We start from the raw sequence: 22,411 nt of genomic DNA, 5'->3' as shown, positions 1-22,411 counted from the left end.
CAAAATAAGGTCTACACCATTATATTGTCTATCCATTATATTAACAATTTAAAATCTATATTAACTAATTTACACTTACACTAGAACAGGTGGACATATTATTATAATCATTGGATCTATTGATTGCTAATAAATAAAGCGTTCGAAATTCTCTTTTTGCCCGCTGCACAATGCACGTCTACACCTTGGCCTTTCACACGCGTGACGAAGCGTAGTGTCTGAGACATCTAAGTTGATCATAACTGCTGTAGCGCTACCGCTTTGCCACATATCAAATCATATATGGAGATGATTAATTTTGTTAATAACATGGAAAGAAAATTAAAGGTGTGATGCAGCAAGAGAATAATTAAGCACCATGGGTTGTGTTTTTCTCAACACTAATTAGCTATGTTTAAGTTGAAACCGAGAGTTGATTATATAGTAATTATAATGTATTTGTGTTATGTCGTATTTGGATTTTTTACTATTTGTTTGTACTTGAAAGGAATCATTATGTTATAAATGTGAGCACAATATTGACGAATATTAATATAACTCTTACTACGACAAGGGTGATAAAGGGAGTTTAAGGCCCTCTCTTTTTTTTCCCCGATTCCATATTTTGGTTTTTGTTTACACGCTTTTCAAGTTTCTAAATGGTATCTTCTTTAAACAACATTCTAACTTTTTAGAAGTCAATTCATTCAATTATACCCTCAAATAGCTATCACATAAATTATATAATTCATCAATTTCAGCTATTCTAAACTTTAAGTAGTACATATTTTTTTTTCATGTGAGTCATGGTGATCAGTAAATTGGTGATCAACGGATCATCGAAGTCGTAAGATGAATATGTAAGAGTTACTCTGAACAATTATAAATAGGTGTCAAAATTAGTTACTATTAATTAGACATCTAATGGCTTGCTAGCTACAATATTAATTTCTCTCTACATGTATATAAACATGGATGAAGTTGGAACAAATATTACCATATGTCCCATACATATATATTGCACAGTTAATATTCTAATTAGTCATTTAAAATTCCTTAAAATGCTCGCAAGCTGCCACGTGGTGCTATAATAAATTAGGGCAAATATTAGAAATTCTAAGAAAAAAAATCAAAGTATCTATTACTTGATTTTCAGTTAAATCGTAGGTCCAATATTATAAACCGTTAGATTAAATTGATCTTAGAACAAACTAAATAGTATGAGGTCCCACCTCGGCATAGGTACGCACCTACGTGCATGGTACCTATGCCTCCCCTCCCTTTTTTTCATTTTTCTCTTTCTTCTTTTTTTCCCATGCATATGCTTCCCTCCCTTTATTACTATATCATGCACCTTCATGAGACGATTTAAATCAAAATAATTTTGAGTATCTTGCACTCGGATTTTTCATTTGCGGCCATACTACACGTATGTATATAGATGGACTGTATGATAATTAACTAGCAATAGTTTCTTATTTACTCGAGAAAAAAAACATTATTCAAAAGTTGTAAGTACTTAATCCATCTCCTACTCAAAAGTTTGTGAATGGTTTTCTAAGATATCTTAAGAAAAATAGAACCCTTAAATTATTATAAAATAACATTATCCAAACTTTAGTTTGCCCTAAATCTATTAGAAAAAATTTCTGAACAAACAATAATCTTAGCTTTTAATAATATAAGTGCCCGCTCATACGCGCAGATCACCTTCCTAGTTGTTTTAAATGATCTTGGATGGACACATACTCTACACCGAAGCTATATAATTCAATGGGATGTGCAACTTTGTAGTTGACAACGTTTTCTTTGGAAAACAATTACATGTCCGAATATGTTTATAAGTTCTCATTAAAAACAGATTTTCAAATTTTCCAAATGACATAGACGAGATCTACAGCTTTGTACTTGATATTTTTTCATTTTAAACGATTTAAAGTGTGAAATACGAATTTCAAGTTTTAGAGAGAAGTTAAGTAAAAAGGAATATCATCATTTTTCTCTGAAGAAGCTATCATACCATGTTTGGATATGTGCATAGTACTTAAACACTCGTGATTGTTCTCAATGGTTATATTACCTTGATTTAATAATCATGTTAGTTGAATAAAAATTCCTTTTATCTTTAAGAAAACATCAAACTGTTTCACATGACCCCGTGGACTCTTAGGTCTTGTTTGATTAATGGGCTTTAGGGAAATGATTTCCCACCCACCAAAAGGCATCTTTGAATGCTAACTATTCATTCTCCCTCCTCCATTTAATCCTAACACTTCTTTTATTTCTTAATTCCAATCCCACTCCTTATTTTCCATTATCTAACATACCCTTAAAATTTGCAAACACTTCAATCTTGAACTGGAGCCAATACTACATTGTAATATATAAACATTCTTCGAATTACATGTTTATTCAAATAATATACCACTGGCACTATTTACCATTTTGTATATTTTTTTGTGTTAAAAAATGCATATGTTCCTTTGTACAAATAATTTTTTTGACCAAGCCTTTGTACAAATAATTCATCAGTTGCTTATTTTATTTCAGGATATTCATTGGGCCAAATTGACAGCTGTTATTTATAGCATACTTTGTGTGCTGTAGCACCAATTCTGAAGAATCCAAGTCATTTTAGGTCTGCAGAATTTAGTTATATAATTCTCTTACTACTTTGAAAATGTCATTTGCTTACATCGTTCATACTTCTACTCAAATTTCTCCATGCTTTGTTTTTGTGAAACTCTTATCAGATACAGTTACTCCTTTTCAACAGCATTGACATCAAAGTCCATGCTCAGAATCGTAACAAGCTTGAAATGTCTGAATATACGATCAGATTAGGATGTTATCAAAATTCCTGCATGTTCAGACAAGAGACAGCTGAAACAACAAAACAGTAGGATATTAGCAACTGCAAATCTGCAATATAACTACATAAGTAAGTCGACTTCAGTGCACATAGTTTTGTAGTAGAACCATCAAGTTCGTATAACAGCGAAAACAGGACTAAAACCATCAGAAAAGAACATAACTTGAATAAAGTTTGGACAGAACACTTCAGTTGAGTGATCCCACTGAAATCTTATACATCAAAGATTTCCAAGAGTTCATCAACAGAAGTTTGCCAGTTACAATTCGGCTACAAATTTACAGCAGATATTGAGATAACATGAAGAGACAGGAGTACTAATTATCTGAAGACTTGATATGCTACAACGAGCAGTTCACAGCGAACAAATGTACTTAACTAGATTGTCAATGGCGAGAGTCGCAGCGACGCATTGATTCGCCTGGATTTTCAGGCGACGCGCTGTCTCCCTCATCGCGGCGCCTTCTTCCCCAACCATCAGCTTCCTCACCGCCACGGCGACGCGGTCCCGGTCGAACACCTCGCCGAGCTCCAGCCCGACGCCCCACTGGTGCGTCACGTACCTCGCGTTCACCGTCTGGTCGGCGAAGCACGGCCGCGCGAGCATGGGCACCCCCTCACAGACGCTCTCCAGCGTCGAGTTCCACCCGCAGTGCGTCCAGAACCCGCCGATGGCCGGGTGCGCCAGGACGTCCCTCTGCGGCGCCCATGGCACGATCTTGCCCCTGCTCACGTCGACCCCGTAGGGTAGCGCTGGCATACAGCCGCGGACGGAGCCGGGCCGGTTGACCCAGAGGAACGGCACGCCGCTGGCGGCGAGACCCCACGCCATTTCGTCGAACATGTCGTGGTCGATGCAGGCGACGCTCCCCAGGCTCACGTACAGCACGGAGCGCGGCGGGTGCGCGTCCAGCCACGCGAGGCAGGCGCGGTCCGGACCGTACAGGCGCACGAAATGGCGGTACTGCTCCGCCGCCGTCCTCGCCGTGGTGAGCTTGTGCAGCGGCCCGACGGCGAAGGTTGGCTTGGACAGCTCGGCCTCGATCTTGCCCAGTTCCGACGCCTCGATGGCGTCGAACGTGTTGACGACGACCCCAGACGCCGAATCCCGCATCGCGTCGGCGACGCGGGCGATGAAGCCGCACAGCGCCTCCGTCTCGCAGCCGTCGACGCGGATCAGGTCTCGCACCCGGAGCGGCTCCAGCTCCGGCACCGCCTCATCCAGCCGCTCGCCTGCAGGGATAATCCACAAAGATTCAGCGAGAACGAAGTGGCACTCATCTGAGTTCTCCCCCAAGATTCAAGCTCGAATTCATCCGTTCTTGCCTTGGATTGGGATGAATCCGGCGTCGCGCAGCCGCGGGAAGGCGAGCATGCTGCGGAACGTGGCGGCGCTGTCCGTCCGGAGCGCGAGCGCGGGTACGCCGAGCCGGGCCGCCGCGCCCAGCGCCGCGTACCACTGCCCGTCCACCACGGCGCACGCCACGCCGGGGAGCAGCGACGCCAGGGCGTCCCGGAACGGGGCCTCGCAGGCGGCGTTGAGCGCGAGGAGCTGCGCGACGATGTCGGCGCCAGGGGAGGTGGCCTCCTCGGGGAGCGCCGCCTCGTGGATGGGGAGGAAGGCGAGGTCCGGCCCGTGGCGGTGGCGCGCCGGGTCGGGCGCGTTGGAGCGCGTGTGGAGGACGGTGACGGCGAGCCCCCGCGCGCGGAGGAGATCGGCGAGCTGGAGCATGGGGCTCAGGTGGCCCTGGAACGGCAGCGGGAACAGCGCGACGCGGCGGCCGGCGTGGGGTTGCCGTTCGGGTTCCCGTTCTTGCGTGGCCATCGCTGCCGTCCTCAGCGAGGTCCTGGGGCTTGCGACTTGCGAGGTACAAGCAGCGAGCGCTAGAGAGTACTGACACGGATTTCTTTTTCAGGTCGGTGGAGAATTGTTTCAACAAATGCGGCTATATGATATTACGATGCGATGGCATTTACTAAGGTAGTACTTCCATTCTTATCACTTACTCCCTTCGTTTCAAAATAAACTAAAATTAAGTGGCCAGTATACATATGATATAACCACTTACCAAGATAAAACCTTCTAATTAGAAAAGTAATTGAGATGTTTTGTTGTGCATTAAATCTCAATACTAGTATAGAACTAGAGAAAGGATTGTGTTTAACTCTCTCTTCCATGATCCAACTATAAAATTTGTGGGTGTGTTCGATTCAAAGAATGGAAGTACTCCATTTGTCCCTTAAAAAAACTTAAATATTAGGAATAAAGACACGATTTGAGTATTTTTAAGATAGAAGGAGTAGATTTTTAGTGGCATACGAAACGAGATAAGACATTAGCACATAATTAATTGAGTATTAATTATTACAAGCTTGCAAAATGGACTTATTTTTTAAAAAAAACTTTCATGTGCAAACTCTTTAGGCCTTTCACAGTGCTCCACCTAGAGCGGTACTTCATGCGTCCACATAAGCTGCGTGATGGCGTGGAAGAAAGAGGGTGTGGGCCTTCGTCCCTTCACTGAGGTCTTCGTTTCTCAACAAGGATGCGACTAAAACAATTGTACTCTCAACAAGGGTGTTTGTTTCAACCGCATGTGTTTGTTTATGTACTCTCAACAAGGGTGTGGGTCCTCGTCCCTTCACTGAGGTCTTCGTTTCTCAACAAGGGTGTGTTCGATTCAAAGAATGGAAGTACTCCACTGCTTTATTCATGTTTTCTTCTCAACCAATCGTAATGTTCCTTGATGATTTTCATTTTATTTTTTAAATACTCGTGTTAAACCCCGATAATACTTATATTTTGAGAAAGAGGAAGTAGTCACTTTGGTTTTATTGTTTGACACATTTAACTTATAAATGTACATTATCATTCTTTAATTTATGTAGTAATTGCTAAAAAATATAAGTTATGGTTAAAATATCTTTTATGTAAAATAAATGGTAATTACCTAATATTTTAACAAGATGGCATAAAACACTACAAAACAAGAGGAATAACTATAACACGAGAGGTGTTTTCATGTTTATTAAAATAAGATGTCACGGATACATCAGCAGTAATACAGAGAATCATGGTTAGTCACACATAAGGACTTGCTATCTTCTCATCCTATGAAATATCTTTTTTTTTAAAAAAAATAGCGTTTCAGATTTTACAAAAGGCTATTGCTGCACCGTGTTCTTCTTCTAGCTTTGTTTGAATAAACCCTTTAATTAATAGAGTAGATACGTTTCTCAGTTATACTTTGATAGGTACTCCTATATTAAAACTCCGAGTTCTGATGTACATAGTACATTGTCTTTTACTAGGCCCTTGTTTAGTTCTCAGCTTTTTTTCTTCAAACTTTCAATTTTTCATCACATTAAAACTTTTCTACATATATAAATTTTTAATTTTTTTCTTCAAACTTTTAGTTTTAGTCAAACTTTTAATTTTATTGTGGAATTAAACACACCCTCTTGTGATGGTCTGTGGTGGGTGCGGGCCGTGCCGCCGCTGACATGTGGCATGATCAATTGTTTATTGGTGAGTTAGGCAAACATGTAGTAGGCCTGTTCGGCTGAAAAAAAAAAAGCAGCAGCCGGCTGCTCGTGCTCACCTGCCTGCCGAACAGGATCACAGCATTGAAGAAATATAGGAATATGAAAAAGTCAGGAATAGTATAGGAAATTATATGGAAAACAGAGGATATGTTAGAGGATTGAAAAACATAGGAAAATTATAGGAATGATCATTTGATTGGTATAAAGAAAAAACACAGCAATGTTGAGTATTAAGTTAATAGCAATCAAAATTTGAATGGTTTTACTAGGGTAAACCTTATCTTTCAATAGTGTTTTGCCTACGCATAGGAAAATAAAAATGAGCTCAAGGTGGATGTTAGTTTTTCTATGGAATTCCCTTAAAATCATGGTCATAGAAAATTTTCTCATGCTTTTCCTATGTTCAATTCCTACAAATCAAAGGGATGAACAGTACCAAATACTATAAGATTCTTGTTCCTATGTTTTTCCTCTACTTTTTCATATGAATCAAAAGAGGCCTTCATAGTTTTATTATTCTCAATGAGGTTGATCGTTTGTGCTGCTTTGTAGTTGGCTGCGGGTGCTGCTGTGCTGTGTGTACAGTGCAAGCAGTAACAATTAAATTATATTAGGTTTGGTGTTGTTGATGCGGCTGCTCAGCCGCAGCAATGTCTCCCGATCAGCCCTAATAAATAGAATTCCAACACTCTCATAGTGGAGATTTGCTTATCAATTATATATATTAGTATATAATGTAGATTTCATCCAATGCCATTTATTAGCATACATTAGAGATTCGAAGAGTATATTAAAAGGAAAAATCTAAAGAGATAACATATGGTCCACCAACTTATCAATAGCTTGCTGAGTAGAACCTCCATTCTTCAAGCATATCAATATTTTCTTCTTAAGTTCATCTGCCCTCTGCTTAACCTCAGCCCCCTCCTCACCTTCCATCAACCTCCTAATGGCCTCCTCAATTTTCCCTCTCTCTAGCTTACCCTCCACCCGAAAACCTATCTGCCACGTCTCCTGCACGTACCTCGCAGTAACCAGTTGATCTCCAAAGGTAGGCCTTGACAACATCGGGACCCCTTCGTAAATACTCTCTAATGTCGAGTTCCAACCATTGTGCGTCCAAAACCCACCCACCGCATGGTGAGCTAGCACCTCCGTCTGCGGTGCCCAATCGACCACTTTGCACCTACCCTCCACCGCTTCCACAAACCCCTCCGGTAGCTCCGGTTTCCCCGAGACACCGATAACGAGACCAGGACGAACCACCCATAGGAAAGGCCTTCCACTGTTTGCCAAACCCCAGGCTACCTCCTTGAACTCATCCTGGCTCACCATGACCACACTCCCAAAACTCACATATAGCACGGATCCGGGCTCCTTCGTGTCCAGCCACTCGATGCAGCTCCGGTCCTGGTCGAGCAGGCTGCTCCTGTCGCCATTGCTGGTGAGCTTGTGGAGAGGGCCAATGGCGAAGACCGGAATGGTGGCGCCGAGCTCGTCACGAACTGAGCGCAGTTCAGGGGTTTCAAGAGCTTCGAATGTGTTCACCACTGTGCCGGAGGAGTTCGTTGTGGTTTCGGTAGAGAGAGCCAGGATTTTGTTGGCCATTTCCTCGTTGAAGTACTTGCTTGGGTCGAACAGGTCTGATACACGCAGTGGTGGCATCTCCTCCACTGGCCTGTTCAGCTCAGACTCTGAAACGAAACAGAACAAAATTTGTTCAAATGGAACTAATTAAGGCATCCGGGTAACTGGTTTGGAATGGGTATATAGTCATCTGAATTAATTAATTGATTGATTAATTACTAGTGCAATTGTGTGGTTAGATACGTTGACATGGTTGTATTTGAAATTTAAAAACAGAGCTTTTTTAACAGATGAAACAGAGTTGCATTACATATGCAAAACAAACTATTGACCATCTGTTAATGAATTTGAAAATCCATTTGAAATGTGTACTGGTCAAATGAAATTATTAAACCATCTAAATTAATAGCTGGAGCAATTAATTTGTATTTAGAAACAAGAGTATCCTTAAAGCTAAAACAGAGTTGTATGCAAAATAAATAATTGACCACCTGTAATAAACTTGAAATTTCATTTGAAAGAATTTTAGCCGTATTTTTAGAATAAAATGATTTTCAGCTCACCTTTCGCTGGCAAGTATCCCTTCTCGCGGAGCATGGCGTACGACCTGAACAGGCGGAACGCCGCCGCGCTGCCGGTGTGCAGCACGATCGTCGGAAGGCCGAGCTCCGCCGCGGCCTTCTGCGCGCCGGGGAGCGCGGCGTCGATGACCAGGCACGCCGGCCGCTCCGGCCCGGACATCAGCGACGCGAGCGCGTCGCGGGCGCACCCGGACGCCTCGATGGCGGCGTTGAGCGCCATGATCTTGGCGATGCCGTCCCGGGGCGCCGCGGCGAGCGCGCGCGCGATGGCGTCGGCCGACGGCACGGCGACGAACGCGAGCTCCGGGTGCGCCGCCGCGTCGGGCGCGTTGTAGGCCGTGTGGAGCACGGTGGCGGCGAGCCCGCGCGCGTGGAGCGCCCCGGCGAGCTGCAGCATCGGGCTCAGGTGGCCCTGGAACGGCAGCGGGAACAGCACCACGTGGCCGCGTGGGGCTCGCCCGTCTCCTCTATCTCTGGCTCCGGCCATCGTCGCCGTCGTCTCACCGGCGGTTGGCTGGCCAGGAAGCTTTCCTTCTATTGTGGAATTAGACAGCCCGTTGCTGTTGCAGGTTTCGGACTAGTTGGGGGATCGATTTATATATATATATATATCCAGATTTGGTCAACAAGTGAAGAAGCAAAAAACAGTATAATTATTTGGGATTAGTATTCATTAATTAATTTGCGTAGTGGCCAAGAAAAGATTTTCTAGTGCTGATGCCTGGATGGTTGACCGTTGATTCTTCATGCTTCTAGGAAAGTTCAGTCAGGGTCTGTTTTAGTCTGCCAAAAGAAAATTTTTTGGTATCACATCGAATATTTGACCAGATGTCGGAAGGGGTTTTCGGACATGAATGAAAAAACTAATTTCATAACTCGCCTGGAAACTGTGAGATGAATCTTTTGAGCCTAATTAATCCATCATTAGCATATGTGAGTTACTGTAGCACTTATGGCTAATCATGGACTAATTAGGCTCAAAAGATTGGTCTCGCGAATTTCCCCCTAACTATGTAATTAGTCTTTTTAATCTATATTTTAATGTTCTATGCATATGTCTAAAGATTCGATGTGTGATGTTTTTAGAAAAAAATTTGGGAACTAAACCAGGCCTAACAATAGTGATATGTAGGGTTGTGAACAGTAGATGTTGCCTCTTGTTTCTCTTTGTGATTGGTAAAGTAGCAATCACCATCCTCCAATTAAACTAGGATATCACACTTGAAGGTTGATGTTGACCTATCTTAACCTACTACTTCCTCTGTCCCTCAAATTTCAAACCGTAGCTTCTTTAAGATAAAGTTTAAGGGCCCATTCGTTTTGAAGGAGAAATAAAGGAAAAACGTACTAGGCCCATTCGTTTTGTAGTATTTGAGCAAAGGAAAAGCATAGGAAAATTTCCTTTGGTTATGATTCCTAAGAAATTCCATATGGAAATTAGCATCCAGTTAGAGCTCATTTTTCTATTCCTACGCATAGGATCAAGGCAAATCACTTAGGGCCTCTTTGATTTGGAGGAAAATCATAGGAATTTTCAAGGATTTCAATCCTATTGGAAAAAAAAAATCCTATGAATACCTCTGAAACAAGGGATTGAATCCTATCCTATCCTTCAAAAATCCTATGGAATGGACAATCATATAGAGATTTTGGAGAAAATTTTGCTAGAGCTTCAACCTCTTGGAAAATTTCCTTTGAGTCTATCTCTCTATCTTATTCTTGTGTTTTTCCTGCGATCCAATCAAACGGTCATTCTTGTATTTTTCATGTGTTTTGTAATCGTCTGTTTTGCACTTTAATTCCTGTCAGAATCCTTTGTTTTTCTTATTCCAACATCTTTTTCATTCCTACGATTCAAAGGGCCCCTCATTGTTCTGTGTATTTAGCCTTAAGTTGTACAGATTAAAGTATTCCAACCTTGATCATGTTAACTTAATACTAAGCATTCTTGTATTTTTCCTACCAATCATCCAAAGGATCAATGCTATATTTTTCCTATCATTTGTTTTGCACACGCGTTCCTATACGATTCCTATGTTTTTTTTATATTCCTATGATTTGGAAATCTTGTAAACCGAATGAGCCCTAAGAAGAAAGACAAAAGACCAAAATGGCCCTAATTAATAGGAAAGTTATATTGATGGATAGGTAGGTGAGGGGTATTAAATGGATAATTTTTTTTGATTTGCCAATGGATGGTAAGTAAGAAGGTAGAAGTTGGTTTAATTCGGGACAAAATTCAAACATAGAAATTGATTTAATTTGGGACGGAGGAAATAGTACAATTCACCTTCTTGTGGAATGAACTATGTAACACTACTAGCCCTAATTATTTGGACAAAAGAGATTCTTTGTCCAAAGAACACAAAAAAAAATCCAAGGATTACAAGAGTTTGCTTTGTTTTCATAAATATCAATGTGAAATACTTACACCAATTAACTTAGCCACTTATGATTCACAAAGATAAGATATAACTAACTAGCCTATCAATAGCAATTTGAGAGGACCCACCGTCTTCCAAGCAGCGTGCCACTTTGTTCTTAAGCTCATTTGCTCTTTCCCTCATCTCAGCTCCCTCATTTTTCCCCATTAATTTCATAATCGCTTTCTCAATTTTGCACCACTCTAACTTTCCCTCGAGCTCAAACCCTGCACCCCACACCGCTTCCACGTACCTTGTATTTATCATTTGATCTGCGAATTGAGGCCTACATATCATAGGAACTCCCTCACATATACTCTCCAATATTGAGTTCCATCCACCGTGTGTCCAAAACCCGCCCACCGCACGGTGTGCCAGCACCTCCTACTGTGGGGCCCACTTAATCACCTTACCCCTACCTTCCACCGCACTCTCAAACCCATCCGGCAAGCATGCTCTCTCCACACCCCTCACAAGGTTTGGACGAACCACCCATAGAAAAGGATGGCCGCTCTTCTCCAACCCAAATGCGACCTCCATGAACTCGTCGGAGTCCATGGATGCCAAGCTCCCAAAGCTCACATACAACACGGACCCTGTCGCCTGCGTGTCCAGCCACTCGATGCAGCTCTGGTCTTGGCGTAGGTTGAAGGTGTTGCTCCCAGTGTTCATGGAGGAGAGCCTGTGGAGTGGGCCAGTGGCGAGCACGGTGGCTACGCTATCGTCACCAAGCTCGCCGTGGACCCTCTCGAGCTCCATGGGTTCCAGCTCTTCGAATGTGTTGATCACCACGCCATTGGAGTTCCTCACCGTTTCGGCGATCCGAGCAAGCACTTCAAAAACCAGTTCATCATTGGTGCTGAAAAGGTCCCTTACTCGCAGTGGTGGTAGCTCCCTCACTGGTTCGTATAATTGTGATTCTGGTTCATAATACATTTACCAACCAAAATATAATTAATGGCGGATATAAAACTTAGCAAACTTTAACATTTTTTACATGATCTCTATGGATACAACACAAGGATTCAAAGCCAAATAAAACCTACTCCCTCTATTACTAAAGTTTACTTAGCAAAGATTAAGATTAAGGGGAAAGATTCTCCTTCAGTTATCTCTTTAGTCCCGATGCTTAGATTGCGTGCATTCAAATATGTATCCTTAAAAATACTTACATTGTATATCGAATTTAAATCCTGTAAATTCTTATACTAGATTCGTTCCAAAATCTTTATAGTTTGAGACGGGGGTGTATGAAAATATGCGATTGTTTAGTCCTAACCTTTGGGAGGCAGATAGCCTTTTTGAAGAAGCATGTCGTAGGCGAGGTAGCAGCGAAGGCAGGCGGCGCTGCCGGTGCGGAGCACGAGCGTGGGGATCCCCAGCCCGGCGGCGGCCTTCTGCACGGCGAGGAGATGGGAGTCGATGACGAGGCACGCGACGCGGGGCTGCCCCTCGCCGGCGGCGACCACCGAGGCGAGCACCTCGCGGATGTTGGACGGCGACGCGGCGCCGCTCTCGTCCTCCGTGGCCTCCATGGCGGCGTTCATGGCGAGGATGATCTCGGCGACGCGACCGCGCGCGGCGACGTCGGGCGGGATGCCGTCGGCGACCTCGACGAACGCGAGCTCCGGGTGGCGCGACGGGTCGAGCGCGTTGAAGCGGGTGTGGAGCACGGTGACGCACAGGCCGCCGCGGCCGTGGAGCGCGCCGGCCAGCTGCAGCATCGGGTTGGTGTGGCCCTGGAACGGCAGCGGGAACACCAGCACCCGGCGCCGCCGCTCGCCGCCGTGGCGCGCTCCTCCTCCGACGACGCTGGCGCTGGCCATCGCGGTCAGTAGGATGTCGCTCGCTCTGCGTGTAATCAGCTCGCGCTAAAGGCCCAGCTGTCGCCGTTATTTTTCTCGGTTTTCCAGGTGGGTCCCACGTGAAAAGGTGACGTGACTGCAGTACTGCAGAACTGGTAGGGGCGAAACAAACAAATCGGGTTCGGTGACAAGGTGTAAAGCATCGCATTTGGTATTGTTGACGTTGCGCTATTTTGCACTTTCTTCTGGATGCCAGTTGCCACGGAGCAGCAGCTATATAGCCAGCTAGGCGTCACCAGTCGGAGGGTTTTTTTTTTTATACTGCTGTGATAAATCTTTATTTTATATACTTAAAAAATTCATAGTGTTTTTATCGTTCAACTGATATAGAGAAGAGTTGGGTTGTCGGACGCCGTTTGCACCTTCCAGCGCTAGTGACGCTAGAAGGTCACATGGGGCCACGGTGGCATGGGATGAATTGAGGCGTCGAGTGGCAAAGTGGGCATGAAAAATGAGGAGAGGATAAGGTGGGGTCATTGTCGCGCACAAATCTTAATATGTTCTAGGCCGTTTAAAAAGTATGAAAGTGGTTTTCTATAAATATATGATATATACCATCCCTTATAATATTGTTGTAATGCTTCTCTTGTTCTAGTTTGTTTTCACACATAGAATCAAAATTAAGAATGAGGGAACATGAAAAGAGATAAAAGAGATAAAGCTTATTAACTCGTATTATATGGCCGAGCTTAATTAAACACGAAAAGAATATAATATGTAAGAAAACAAAGGGATATTTGGCTCGTACTCAACAATCAAACCTAAGGATAAGAGGGAGATATTGTGACAAGGAAGATAACTCCAAGATTTACAGTACTACTTAGTGGAGCATAAGGATAGTGGAGCATAAGGATGAAGGAAAGATAATATTTCTCACATTGGTAGGACTTTGTCCCATCTCTTCTTCTCTTATGCATTGGCTATTGGCACTTCAGTCAAATAAATGTTGTGTGGTGCATCAAGAGAGAACCACATACACGGTGGAAATTGTAAAGGCCATATGCAGGGGCGGAATCAGGCATGGGGCAGCTAGGGCTTGGGCCCCATGCCTAGCTCCATAATCCCCATTATAATCTTGAAAAATGCTATGTAATTTATGAAAATATTTAAGTTCCCATTAGCTCAGCCCTAGGCGTGAAAACTTTCTAGCTCCGCCACTGGCCACATGACGTGAATATCATGCATAGGGCCTACGAGAGATCTGTGCGTTGATAGCAAAGACGATGATGAAATGCTTATTGATTCTTGATGCCTCACAACGGAACAGAAACAGTGAGAAACTAAATGTGGTTGTTCTCAGAGGAGTGAAATTTTACCCCTAGGCCAGTGCGAAGAAGGACATTGGGAGAATGAGGACATCTATATCACTTGCTTTGATACATATAAATAAGAAAATTAAAGGAAACCTTGAACTTCTTCACAATTCGTCGATGGTAGTATTCACACGATAAGTACATAATTAAACTCAAGTGTTAGAGAGATATTATATAATTCACTAACCTGTTGATGGCAATTTGAGAAGATCCACTACTTTCCAAGCATTGGTCCATTTTCTTCTTAAGCTCTTTTGCTCGTTCCCTGATCTCAGCTCCCTCCTTTTCTACCATCAACCTCTTAATCGCTTTCTTGATTTCACCCCTTTCTAGCTTGCCAACAAGCTCAAAGCCTACAGCCCACACCGCTTCTAAGTACCTTGTATTCAACATTTGGTCTGCAAATTGAGGTTTACATATCATTGGGACTCCCTCACTAACACTCTCTAGCATCGAGTTCCACCCACTATGCGTCCAAAACCCTCCCACTGCGTGGTGTGCTAGCACCTCTTGCTGTGGGGCCCACTTAATCACCTTACCCCTACCCTCCACCGCACGCTCGAACCCATCCGGCAAACTTGGTTTATCCAAACCCTTCACAAGGTCTGGTCGAACCACCCATAGAAAAGGCTGGCCACTGCTCTCCAATCCCCATGCCACCTCCAAGAACTCGTTGGAGTCCAATGACGCTAAGCTCCCAAAGCTCACGTACAACACGGATCCCGTCGCCTGCGTGTCCAGCCACTCGATGCAGCTCCGGTCCGGGCGCAGGTGCAGGCTGCCCCCGGCGTTCATGGGGGAGAGCTTGTGGAGCGGGCCGGCGGCGAGCACGATGGCGACGCCGTCGCCGTCAAGCTCGCGCTGGATCCTCTCGAGCTCGGCCGGCTCCAACTCGTCGAACGTGTTGATCACCACACCGTTAGAGTTTCTCGCCGTTTCGGCGATCCAACCAAGAACTTTACGGACCAGTTCTTGGTTGGCGTTGCTCGTGTAGTACAGGTCCCTTACTCGTAGTGGCGGTAGCTCCTCCACTGGTTCATAGAGTTGCGACTCTGAAACAAATGATAATAATATTGTTTCTCTTAATTAGACAGTGGATTTAAATAAAAGCCGGCCTCTATATCTCAAAGGATGTACAAAGCCACAATATAAAACCCGGCCTCCACTCCACAATGATGTAGTTAGAACTTAGAGCATGAATGCAAAACGAAAGGATTGTTTGGATTCAAAATGAAATGGAAAACTGTGATGTGAAAAGATGATGATTTGGTAGTGACCTTTGGGAGGCAAATAGCCCTTTTGGAGGAGCGCGGGGTAGGCGAGGTAGCAGCGGAGGCAGGCGGCGCTGCCGGTGCGGAGCACGAGCGTGGGGAGGCCGAGCTCGGCGGCGGCCTTCTGCGCGGCCATGAGGTTACCGTCGATGATGAGGCACGACGCGCGGGGCTTCCGCCCCTCGTCGTCGGCGGCGACCACCGACGCGAGCACGTCGCGGAAGGACGGCGACGACTCACCGCCGTCCATGGCGACGTTCAGGGCTACGATGATGTCGACGATGTTACCATTCGCGGCGACGTCGGGCGGGATGCCGTCGGGCACCTCGGCGAACGCGAGCTCCGGGTAGCGCGACGGGTCGATCGCGTTGAAGCGGGTGTGGAGCACGGTGACGGACAGCTCGCCGCCGCCGCCGCCACGGCGGCCGTGGAGCGCGCCGGCGAGCTGCAGCATCGGGTTGATGTGGCCCTGGAACGGAAGCGGGAACACCAGCACCCGGCGCCGCCTGCTGCTTCCATCGCCGCCGCCGCGGCGCGTCGCTCCGTCGACGCTGGCCATCGTGTTGCTCGCCGTGTCTCAGCTCGGGCGCGCGAGGCAAAGCAGACGGGACGGTGTGTGTACCGGTTTATCAGCTGCGGGTGGGGTGGGCCCCACGTGTCGGTGACGTGACGTCCTGACGACTGACGTGCAGGTGGGTAGTCAGGTACGTAGCGGACGAAGACGTCGACGCTGCTAGGACTAGGAATAGTAGGACCAGGCGTACGTGCCGGGCTCGTGCCGGCCGGCGTTTCGCGTCACTGGTGACGTCACAGGCAGGGGGCGGGGGACGGATAAAAAATCCTTGTCATGTTACGAACAATGATAGATTATCGCTTGAAAATCGGGTCTTGTTCCTCTATTTCTTGATTCGTTTCTTAGGGCGAATTTGGATTGCTGCCGTCCTAATTTTACCAAAGTGCTAAAACTTATATAAGTTTAGGACATAGCTATACAGCTAGTGGTAGCTGGTTTGTCTAAACCAGCTACCACTCCATCTATGAGAGACTCTATACACCTATACTTCAAATAAAATTTTCTCTTAAACTACTCATCCGATTTACGATCCAATTATACCATTGTGTTCGTAATAATTAAATCTTTATAACAAGATCTCACATGATTATATTTTGATGAAAAATCATAAATTACTTTTATGATATGTCTAAATTACTTTTAGATTTCACTAAGTTACTTCTTAGACATATAAAAGTAAATTCAGCAAAGCCAAAAGGTAATTTACATATATTATAGAAGTATCTTAGAACAAAAGAAAATAACTTTAATGCATGCATTTTTCATTGGACATGACTACACAGCTAGTCGTAGCTGATTTATACTCCATCTAGTGTCTCCTTTCAAGTTGAAAAATGCAATAGTATGTATCTTATGTGTGTCAGGGTTACGGGTCAGGCATACCCTCTACCCTTCGATATACGTTACATATCAACATGGCATACCCACGCGCACGCGGATGTTTTCTACATATCCTAAGGAAACCTTTCACGAAATCTACAGATGGGAAGAGTCCTTCTCGGACAGAACTGGGTCGTCGGCGTATTGTATTGGGTCTGATATCTCCGAGTTCTACTTGGAGACCTCCAGATCTATGATATAAAAGGGACCCCCCGGGGAGGGCATAGATCATCTAATCATACAACCAACACAGCCTACGAAACCGGAATCTGCGAGGAGCCAAGTCATTGAGAGCTAGTCGAATCAACTCGACTACGATCTCGTCGGATCCGACAAGTTCCATCGTCCTCTTTGTAACCTGTGTTTTCCACCATATAATCCCATATCAACTGGATTAGGGCTATTACCTATCAAGGGGCCTGAACCAGTATAATTCTTGTCTTTTGATTGTTTGATGTTGTACTATGTAGATCCTTGTACCAACGTACCCCAATACCCTCTATAACCGGTCCACGGGTATCACCCGTCGACAGTGGCGCGCCAGGTAGGGGGACTTGGTACTCAAGGTTCTACTACTATGTCATCCAACTTCGTCGACAACAACGTCAACACCAGCCTCAGCCAAGCGCTCCCTGCTTCAACAATACTGGTATGGACTCAAGTCGGCGAAATCGTTTTCCCGGTTTACACCACAACGCCGATCTCAACCGGTCCTCCAATGACCGGAAACGAGAACGCAGTGGCTACAAACCAAGGCGACTCCATGTCGAAAAATCCACCCGTCGAAACGGAGAACGGATCATCGACGACATCCAAGCTTGGGAAGGATTCTGATACGGCCAAACCTTGTCCTTCCGACATGAACCACGAGCCGGCAAAGATGACTTCCGAAGCCACAAGGTCTTGGTGTCCTATCCACAAAACCAAGAAACACACCCTGCAAGATTGCTGGGTTTTCCTCAACGTCCGTGCTGAAATCCATGCTTGCAAAGAACGTGGAATTCAGCGTACTTCTCCAACTCGGGATGTCTATTGTCCTATTCACAAGACAAAGAATCACGACCTCACGAGTTGCAAAGTCTTCCTCGGCGCCATGAAAGCTCCGTCTCCTAAGTCATACATCCCCGTCAGGGATAACGGCAAGGAACAAGGAGCGACTTCGGCCTCAGATCGATTCATTAGGGTAATCGATATCGATCCTCACGAACCATCGGTCTTACATCTTCTCGAAGACTATGGGTCATCGACAACGAGCGTGCCGCGGGAGGTATTGGCTATCGATGACGTTGGCACGTCAGCGCAAGCCAACGTAGAAGCGGCGAATCAATCGACTACTCCAGCCCAACACATCAGGGCCGTTCAAGCTATACTGAGGGAAACTCCTTGCAATCCGGTTCTGAACGATGACCTCGAGCGTTGGACAGAACGACTACGGGAATCGGTGACCAACCTCAGCAACGCGTTTGAAGAAGCTGCTACCGCAACGCACCAAGATCAGCCGCCAACTGGCGACGCCAATGGTGAAGATCCGGAACGGAGGGAATCACCTCAACGAGCCACTCCTCCACCTCGCGGCGCTAGCGATCTCCGAGATCAGATCAACGGCCGCCGAGAAGCACGATGCACACGAGACAATGTAAATCGCTCTCGGCGTCATGTCTCTTCACGGCGTCATGATAACGGAAATCGAGGAGACCGCTCAAACGAGGACCGGGATCACGACAACCACCAAGATCGCATCGATCGTGAACGACGGAGGCCAGACAATACTGGTCATGGCCGCCGCTGTAACGACGACGATAATGGAGATCGGCGCCGAGACAACAGCGAGAGACAACGACAGGATTCCCGAGATCCAGGCCATCATCCTCGTAATCGTACGCCGGAACCAAGCGACCCATCGTCATCATCATCATCTGCGTCCTCCTCATCGTCAGACAGACATCCATGCCACACGACCGCCGACAACCCACTGCCCCCAACGCTGGGTGCAGGGCTTTCGGTCGTTCCCTACGTGATGTCTGATGGCCTGAGAGATTCCGACCCGGAGCAATTGAAAAGTATGATGGGAGCACCGACCCAGAAGAATTCCTTCAAGTCTACTCCACAGTACTCTATGTTGCCGGAGCAGACGACAACGCGCTAGCGAACTAGAGATTCCTACAAGTATGTCGACGTTTGATGTCGTCATTCTGGTATTTGCATAGTATGGGGGATCGTCGGTGCTAGGATATATGCGAGACTGAGGTAAAAGAGATGGAGACAGGGATTTTTATACAGGTTCGGGCCCCTGAGTGGTCAGGTAATAACCCTATATCCTGTTGGCCGGAGCCGGAGTTGCTTTTATTCACCATAATCACACCAGTACAATATGTGGGCAGCCTATCTAACTGTTGTCGACATGTTGGTCCGAAGGTCTGACTCGTAGTCGACAACAGGGTAGTCTTCCTCCTCGGATCCGTGCCCGGCGAGATCAGAGATAGCGCTTTCGTATCTCCTGACGGTATCCGGAGACACCGTAGGGGAATAGCCATACCTATCCCTGAAGTCGATATCCGGCGGCATGTCTTGGCTTATGTTGGCTTGTATGTTGATTGTGTTGGGTGTTGATGAGGTGGTCGTCCCGATCGTAGTGGTCGTGTTGATCGTCTCATGGTGAGTGTCTGTCCCCTGTCTTCCTAGGGGCTTGTATTTATACCCATAGGTGTCCCCTTGTCCAAGTAGAACTAGGGAAACTAATATGGATACAATCCGAGTAGTCCTTGTCGTTTCCATGTAGAACTCTGGTTGTCTTTCCTTATCGGGAACTCCCTCTATATCTGAAGTCAGTTTTTGTATAGGACATGGTATGTGGTGGGTCCTGCCGAGATTTAGTCAATTACTATTAGGCATGTGGTATCCATAACTATGACAGTAGCTCCCGACTTCAATGCAAATGAACGAATTCATATTCTCAATCGCGCGCAAACTTTGGAGTAACTATTATCGAGCTCATGTGACCGTTCTCGGTGAGTTTAGAGATAACGTTAGACTTCCTTTGTCAGCCTCGTGCGGGCACCTAAAGGGTTTGTCTGAGTCAATCTCCGATGTCAACCAAGGAAGTACATAGCGTACGACTAAGTCTCCCGTCTTGCCGTAATCGAGAATTTGGATTGAAGTCAAGAAATTATATCTCGGAGGTTATACCATCTTTTCATTCCGTATTCCTTGTCGAGATCCAGCAACCGTTCTCGAGTGATCGAGAAGGCGTAGAGTCTGCGACGAAGCTTTGTCAACATTTGTTGTACTCGCCTTTAGTCGATCTTGGTGTAGAACCATAGAGACATGGAGTCTTCGTAAATGTCGAATAGAATTTTCCTAAAATCAATACTCAGAAAAGAATATCAAATAGAAATATCCCCCCGAGCGAATGCCCAAAGGGTGACATGTTATAATATGTATGGTAAATTGAAAATGAATTAAATTTACCGACCAATGTTTTGTGTAAGAGTGTTTTCTCAATTCACGACTTTGGTCAGTCGTTTGAGTTGTACACTCTCCCTAGCCCCCAGCCTTGTCGTCGGAGAATCGTTCTCGGAGGAGAAGGCTCTTGGACCCTTGACCTGCCTTGGTTGAATAAGCACTGATCCTAGCCCCCAGCCGTGAAGTTGGAAAAGTCAATTTCCGATTACAAGGCTTGGTTAATACGCACGGCGAGAACTCTTACACGACCAGATCTTACATGGTCTTTCGTCTCTGAAGGATCCGACAAGGCCTTATCGGCTCTGGGCGTCCCCAGCCGAAGATCCCTTAGGTTCCTCGGAGGCCTTGTCAAGACGGCGTAAAGGGACAGCAGGATAGGTTTCAACGCTAGGTGTCGTCGTGGTAAGGGATCGCTGGGTAAAACACTTGGCGATATTGTGTACCTGCTACCAACTTTGTTGAAGTAGAGGTAGTGGGAGAAATCGCTAGATCGCTGGTCGAGGACCAGGCAGTAGCCGTAACTCGACCACTTAAAGTGGAAATAGTGGGAGAAACGCTACATCGCTGGTCGAGGATCAGGCAGTAGCTGTAACTCGACCACTGAAAGTGGAAGTAGTCGGAGAAACGCTACATCGCTGGTCGAGGACCAGGCAGTAGCCGTAACTCGACCACTGAAAGTGGAAGTAGTCGGAGAAACGCCACATCGCTGGTCGAGGACCAGGCAGTAGCCGTAACTCGACCACTGAAAGTGGAAGTAGTCGGAGAAACGCCACATCGCTGGTCGAGGACCAGGCAGTAACCGTAACTCGACCACTGAAAGTGGAAGTAGTCAGAGGAACGCCACATCACTGGTCGAGGACCAGGCAGTAGCCGTAACTCGACCACTTGAAGCAAATGTACGAGAGATCACTACGATCAACTGGTTGAGGACCGGTGAGTAGGTGTCCCTCGATCACTTGGAGTCGTGGTACGAGGACCGCTACGCTGTTGTAGTCGTACCTTGACCATCTGAAGTAAAGGTGCGAGAGTTTGCTACGTACTGGTGCGAGAACCAGTGAGCGAGCAGAATTATCTCTTGAACACCAATGGAAGTTGCGGTGTGTGAGATTGCTGCGTACTGGTGCGAGAACCAGTGAGTGAGCGGAATTATCTCTCGAACACCAATGGACGCTGCGGTGTGAGAGATTGCTGCGTACTGGTGCGAGAACCAGTGAGCGAGCAGAATTATCTCTTGAACACCGATGGAAATTGCGGTGTGAGAGATTGCTTCGTACTGGTGCGAGAACTAGTGAGCGAGCAGAATTATCTCTCGAACACCGATGGAAGTTGCGGTGTGAGAGATTGCTGCGTACTGATGCGAGAACCAGTGGGCGAGCAGAATTATCTCTCGAACACCAATGGAAGATGCGGTGTGAGAGATTGCTGCGTACTGGTGCGAGAACCAGTGAGCGAGCAGAATTATCTATCAAACACGGATGGAAGTTGCGGTGTGAGAGATTGCTGCGTACTGGTGCGAGAACCATTGGGCGAGCAGAATTATCTCTCGAACACCAACGGAAGTTGCGGTGTGAGAGATTGCTGCGTACTGGTGCGAGAACCAGTGAGCGAGCAGAATTATCTCTCGAACACCGATGGAAGGTGCGGTGTCAGAGATTGCTGCGTACTGGTGCGAGAACCAGTGAGCGAGCAGAATTATCTCTCGAACACCGATGGAAATTGCGGTGTGAGAGATTGCTGCGTACTGGTGTGAGAACCAGTGAGCGAGCAGAATTATCTCTCGAACACCGATGGAAATTGCGGTGTGAGAGATTGCTGCGTACTGGTGAGAGATTGCTGTGAACCAGTAGTCCACCGATGGAAGTGCTAGAGTTGGTTTATTGCAAGTGTATTTCATGTGGCCAGCATGACTCACATACCCAACTTATAGCATATCCGGATGTCTGTTCGCAATCATGTCGGGTGATCAAGCCGACGACGTTCGTGAGGAATTATCCGTTAACAACCTTTTCTCGAGTAGTCTAGCCATGGCCGGTGCTATGAGATAGGTCGTCGGTCTTTG

General features: G+C 45.9%; 4 protein-coding genes across 4 annotated transcripts; all 4 read right to left on the bottom strand.

Moving 5' to 3' along the window:
* Nucleotides 1–2,997: 2,997 nt before the first annotated feature.
* On the bottom strand, nucleotides 2,998–4,756 carry LOC127778751 (DIMBOA UDP-glucosyltransferase BX8-like). Its single transcript, XM_052305373.1, has 2 exons — nucleotides 4,178–4,756; nucleotides 2,998–4,084 (listed from the first exon to the last, which is right to left on the bottom strand). The coding sequence occupies exons 1-2, from the start codon at nucleotides 4,674–4,676 to the stop codon at nucleotides 3,207–3,209; spliced, it is 1,377 nt and encodes a 458-aa protein (XP_052161333.1). The 5' UTR covers nucleotides 4,677–4,756; the 3' UTR covers nucleotides 2,998–3,206.
* Nucleotides 4,757–7,100: 2,344 nt separating this feature from the next.
* LOC127779895 (UDP-glycosyltransferase 76C2-like) lies at nucleotides 7,101–9,128 on the bottom strand. Its single transcript, XM_052306819.1, has 2 exons — nucleotides 8,548–9,128; nucleotides 7,101–8,091 (listed from the first exon to the last, which is right to left on the bottom strand). The coding sequence occupies exons 1-2, from the start codon at nucleotides 9,050–9,052 to the stop codon at nucleotides 7,202–7,204; spliced, it is 1,395 nt and encodes a 464-aa protein (XP_052162779.1). The 5' UTR covers nucleotides 9,053–9,128; the 3' UTR covers nucleotides 7,101–7,201.
* Nucleotides 9,129–10,798: 1,670 nt separating this feature from the next.
* Nucleotides 10,799–14,119, bottom strand: LOC127778250 (DIMBOA UDP-glucosyltransferase BX9-like). Its single transcript, XM_052304823.1, has 2 exons — nucleotides 12,268–14,119; nucleotides 10,799–11,908 (listed from the first exon to the last, which is right to left on the bottom strand). Exons 1-2 carry the CDS (start codon nucleotides 12,812–12,814, stop codon nucleotides 11,373–11,375), a joined length of 1,083 nt encoding a protein of 360 aa, XP_052160783.1. The 5' UTR covers nucleotides 12,815–14,119; the 3' UTR covers nucleotides 10,799–11,372.
* Nucleotides 14,120–14,268: 149 nt separating this feature from the next.
* LOC127778248 (DIMBOA UDP-glucosyltransferase BX9-like) lies at nucleotides 14,269–16,020 on the bottom strand. Its single transcript, XM_052304822.1, has 2 exons — nucleotides 15,444–16,020; nucleotides 14,269–15,218 (listed from the first exon to the last, which is right to left on the bottom strand). Exons 1-2 carry the CDS (start codon nucleotides 15,994–15,996, stop codon nucleotides 14,326–14,328), a joined length of 1,446 nt encoding a protein of 481 aa, XP_052160782.1. The 5' UTR covers nucleotides 15,997–16,020; the 3' UTR covers nucleotides 14,269–14,325.
* Between the last annotated feature and the right edge of the window lie 6,391 nt (nucleotides 16,021–22,411).

This window comes from Oryza glaberrima, chromosome 7, assembly GCF_000147395.1.
Source record: "Oryza glaberrima chromosome 7, OglaRS2, whole genome shotgun sequence".
Lineage (NCBI taxonomy): Eukaryota > Viridiplantae > Streptophyta > Magnoliopsida > Poales > Poaceae > Oryza > Oryza glaberrima.
This window is presented reverse-complemented; position numbering and strand designations above follow the sequence as displayed.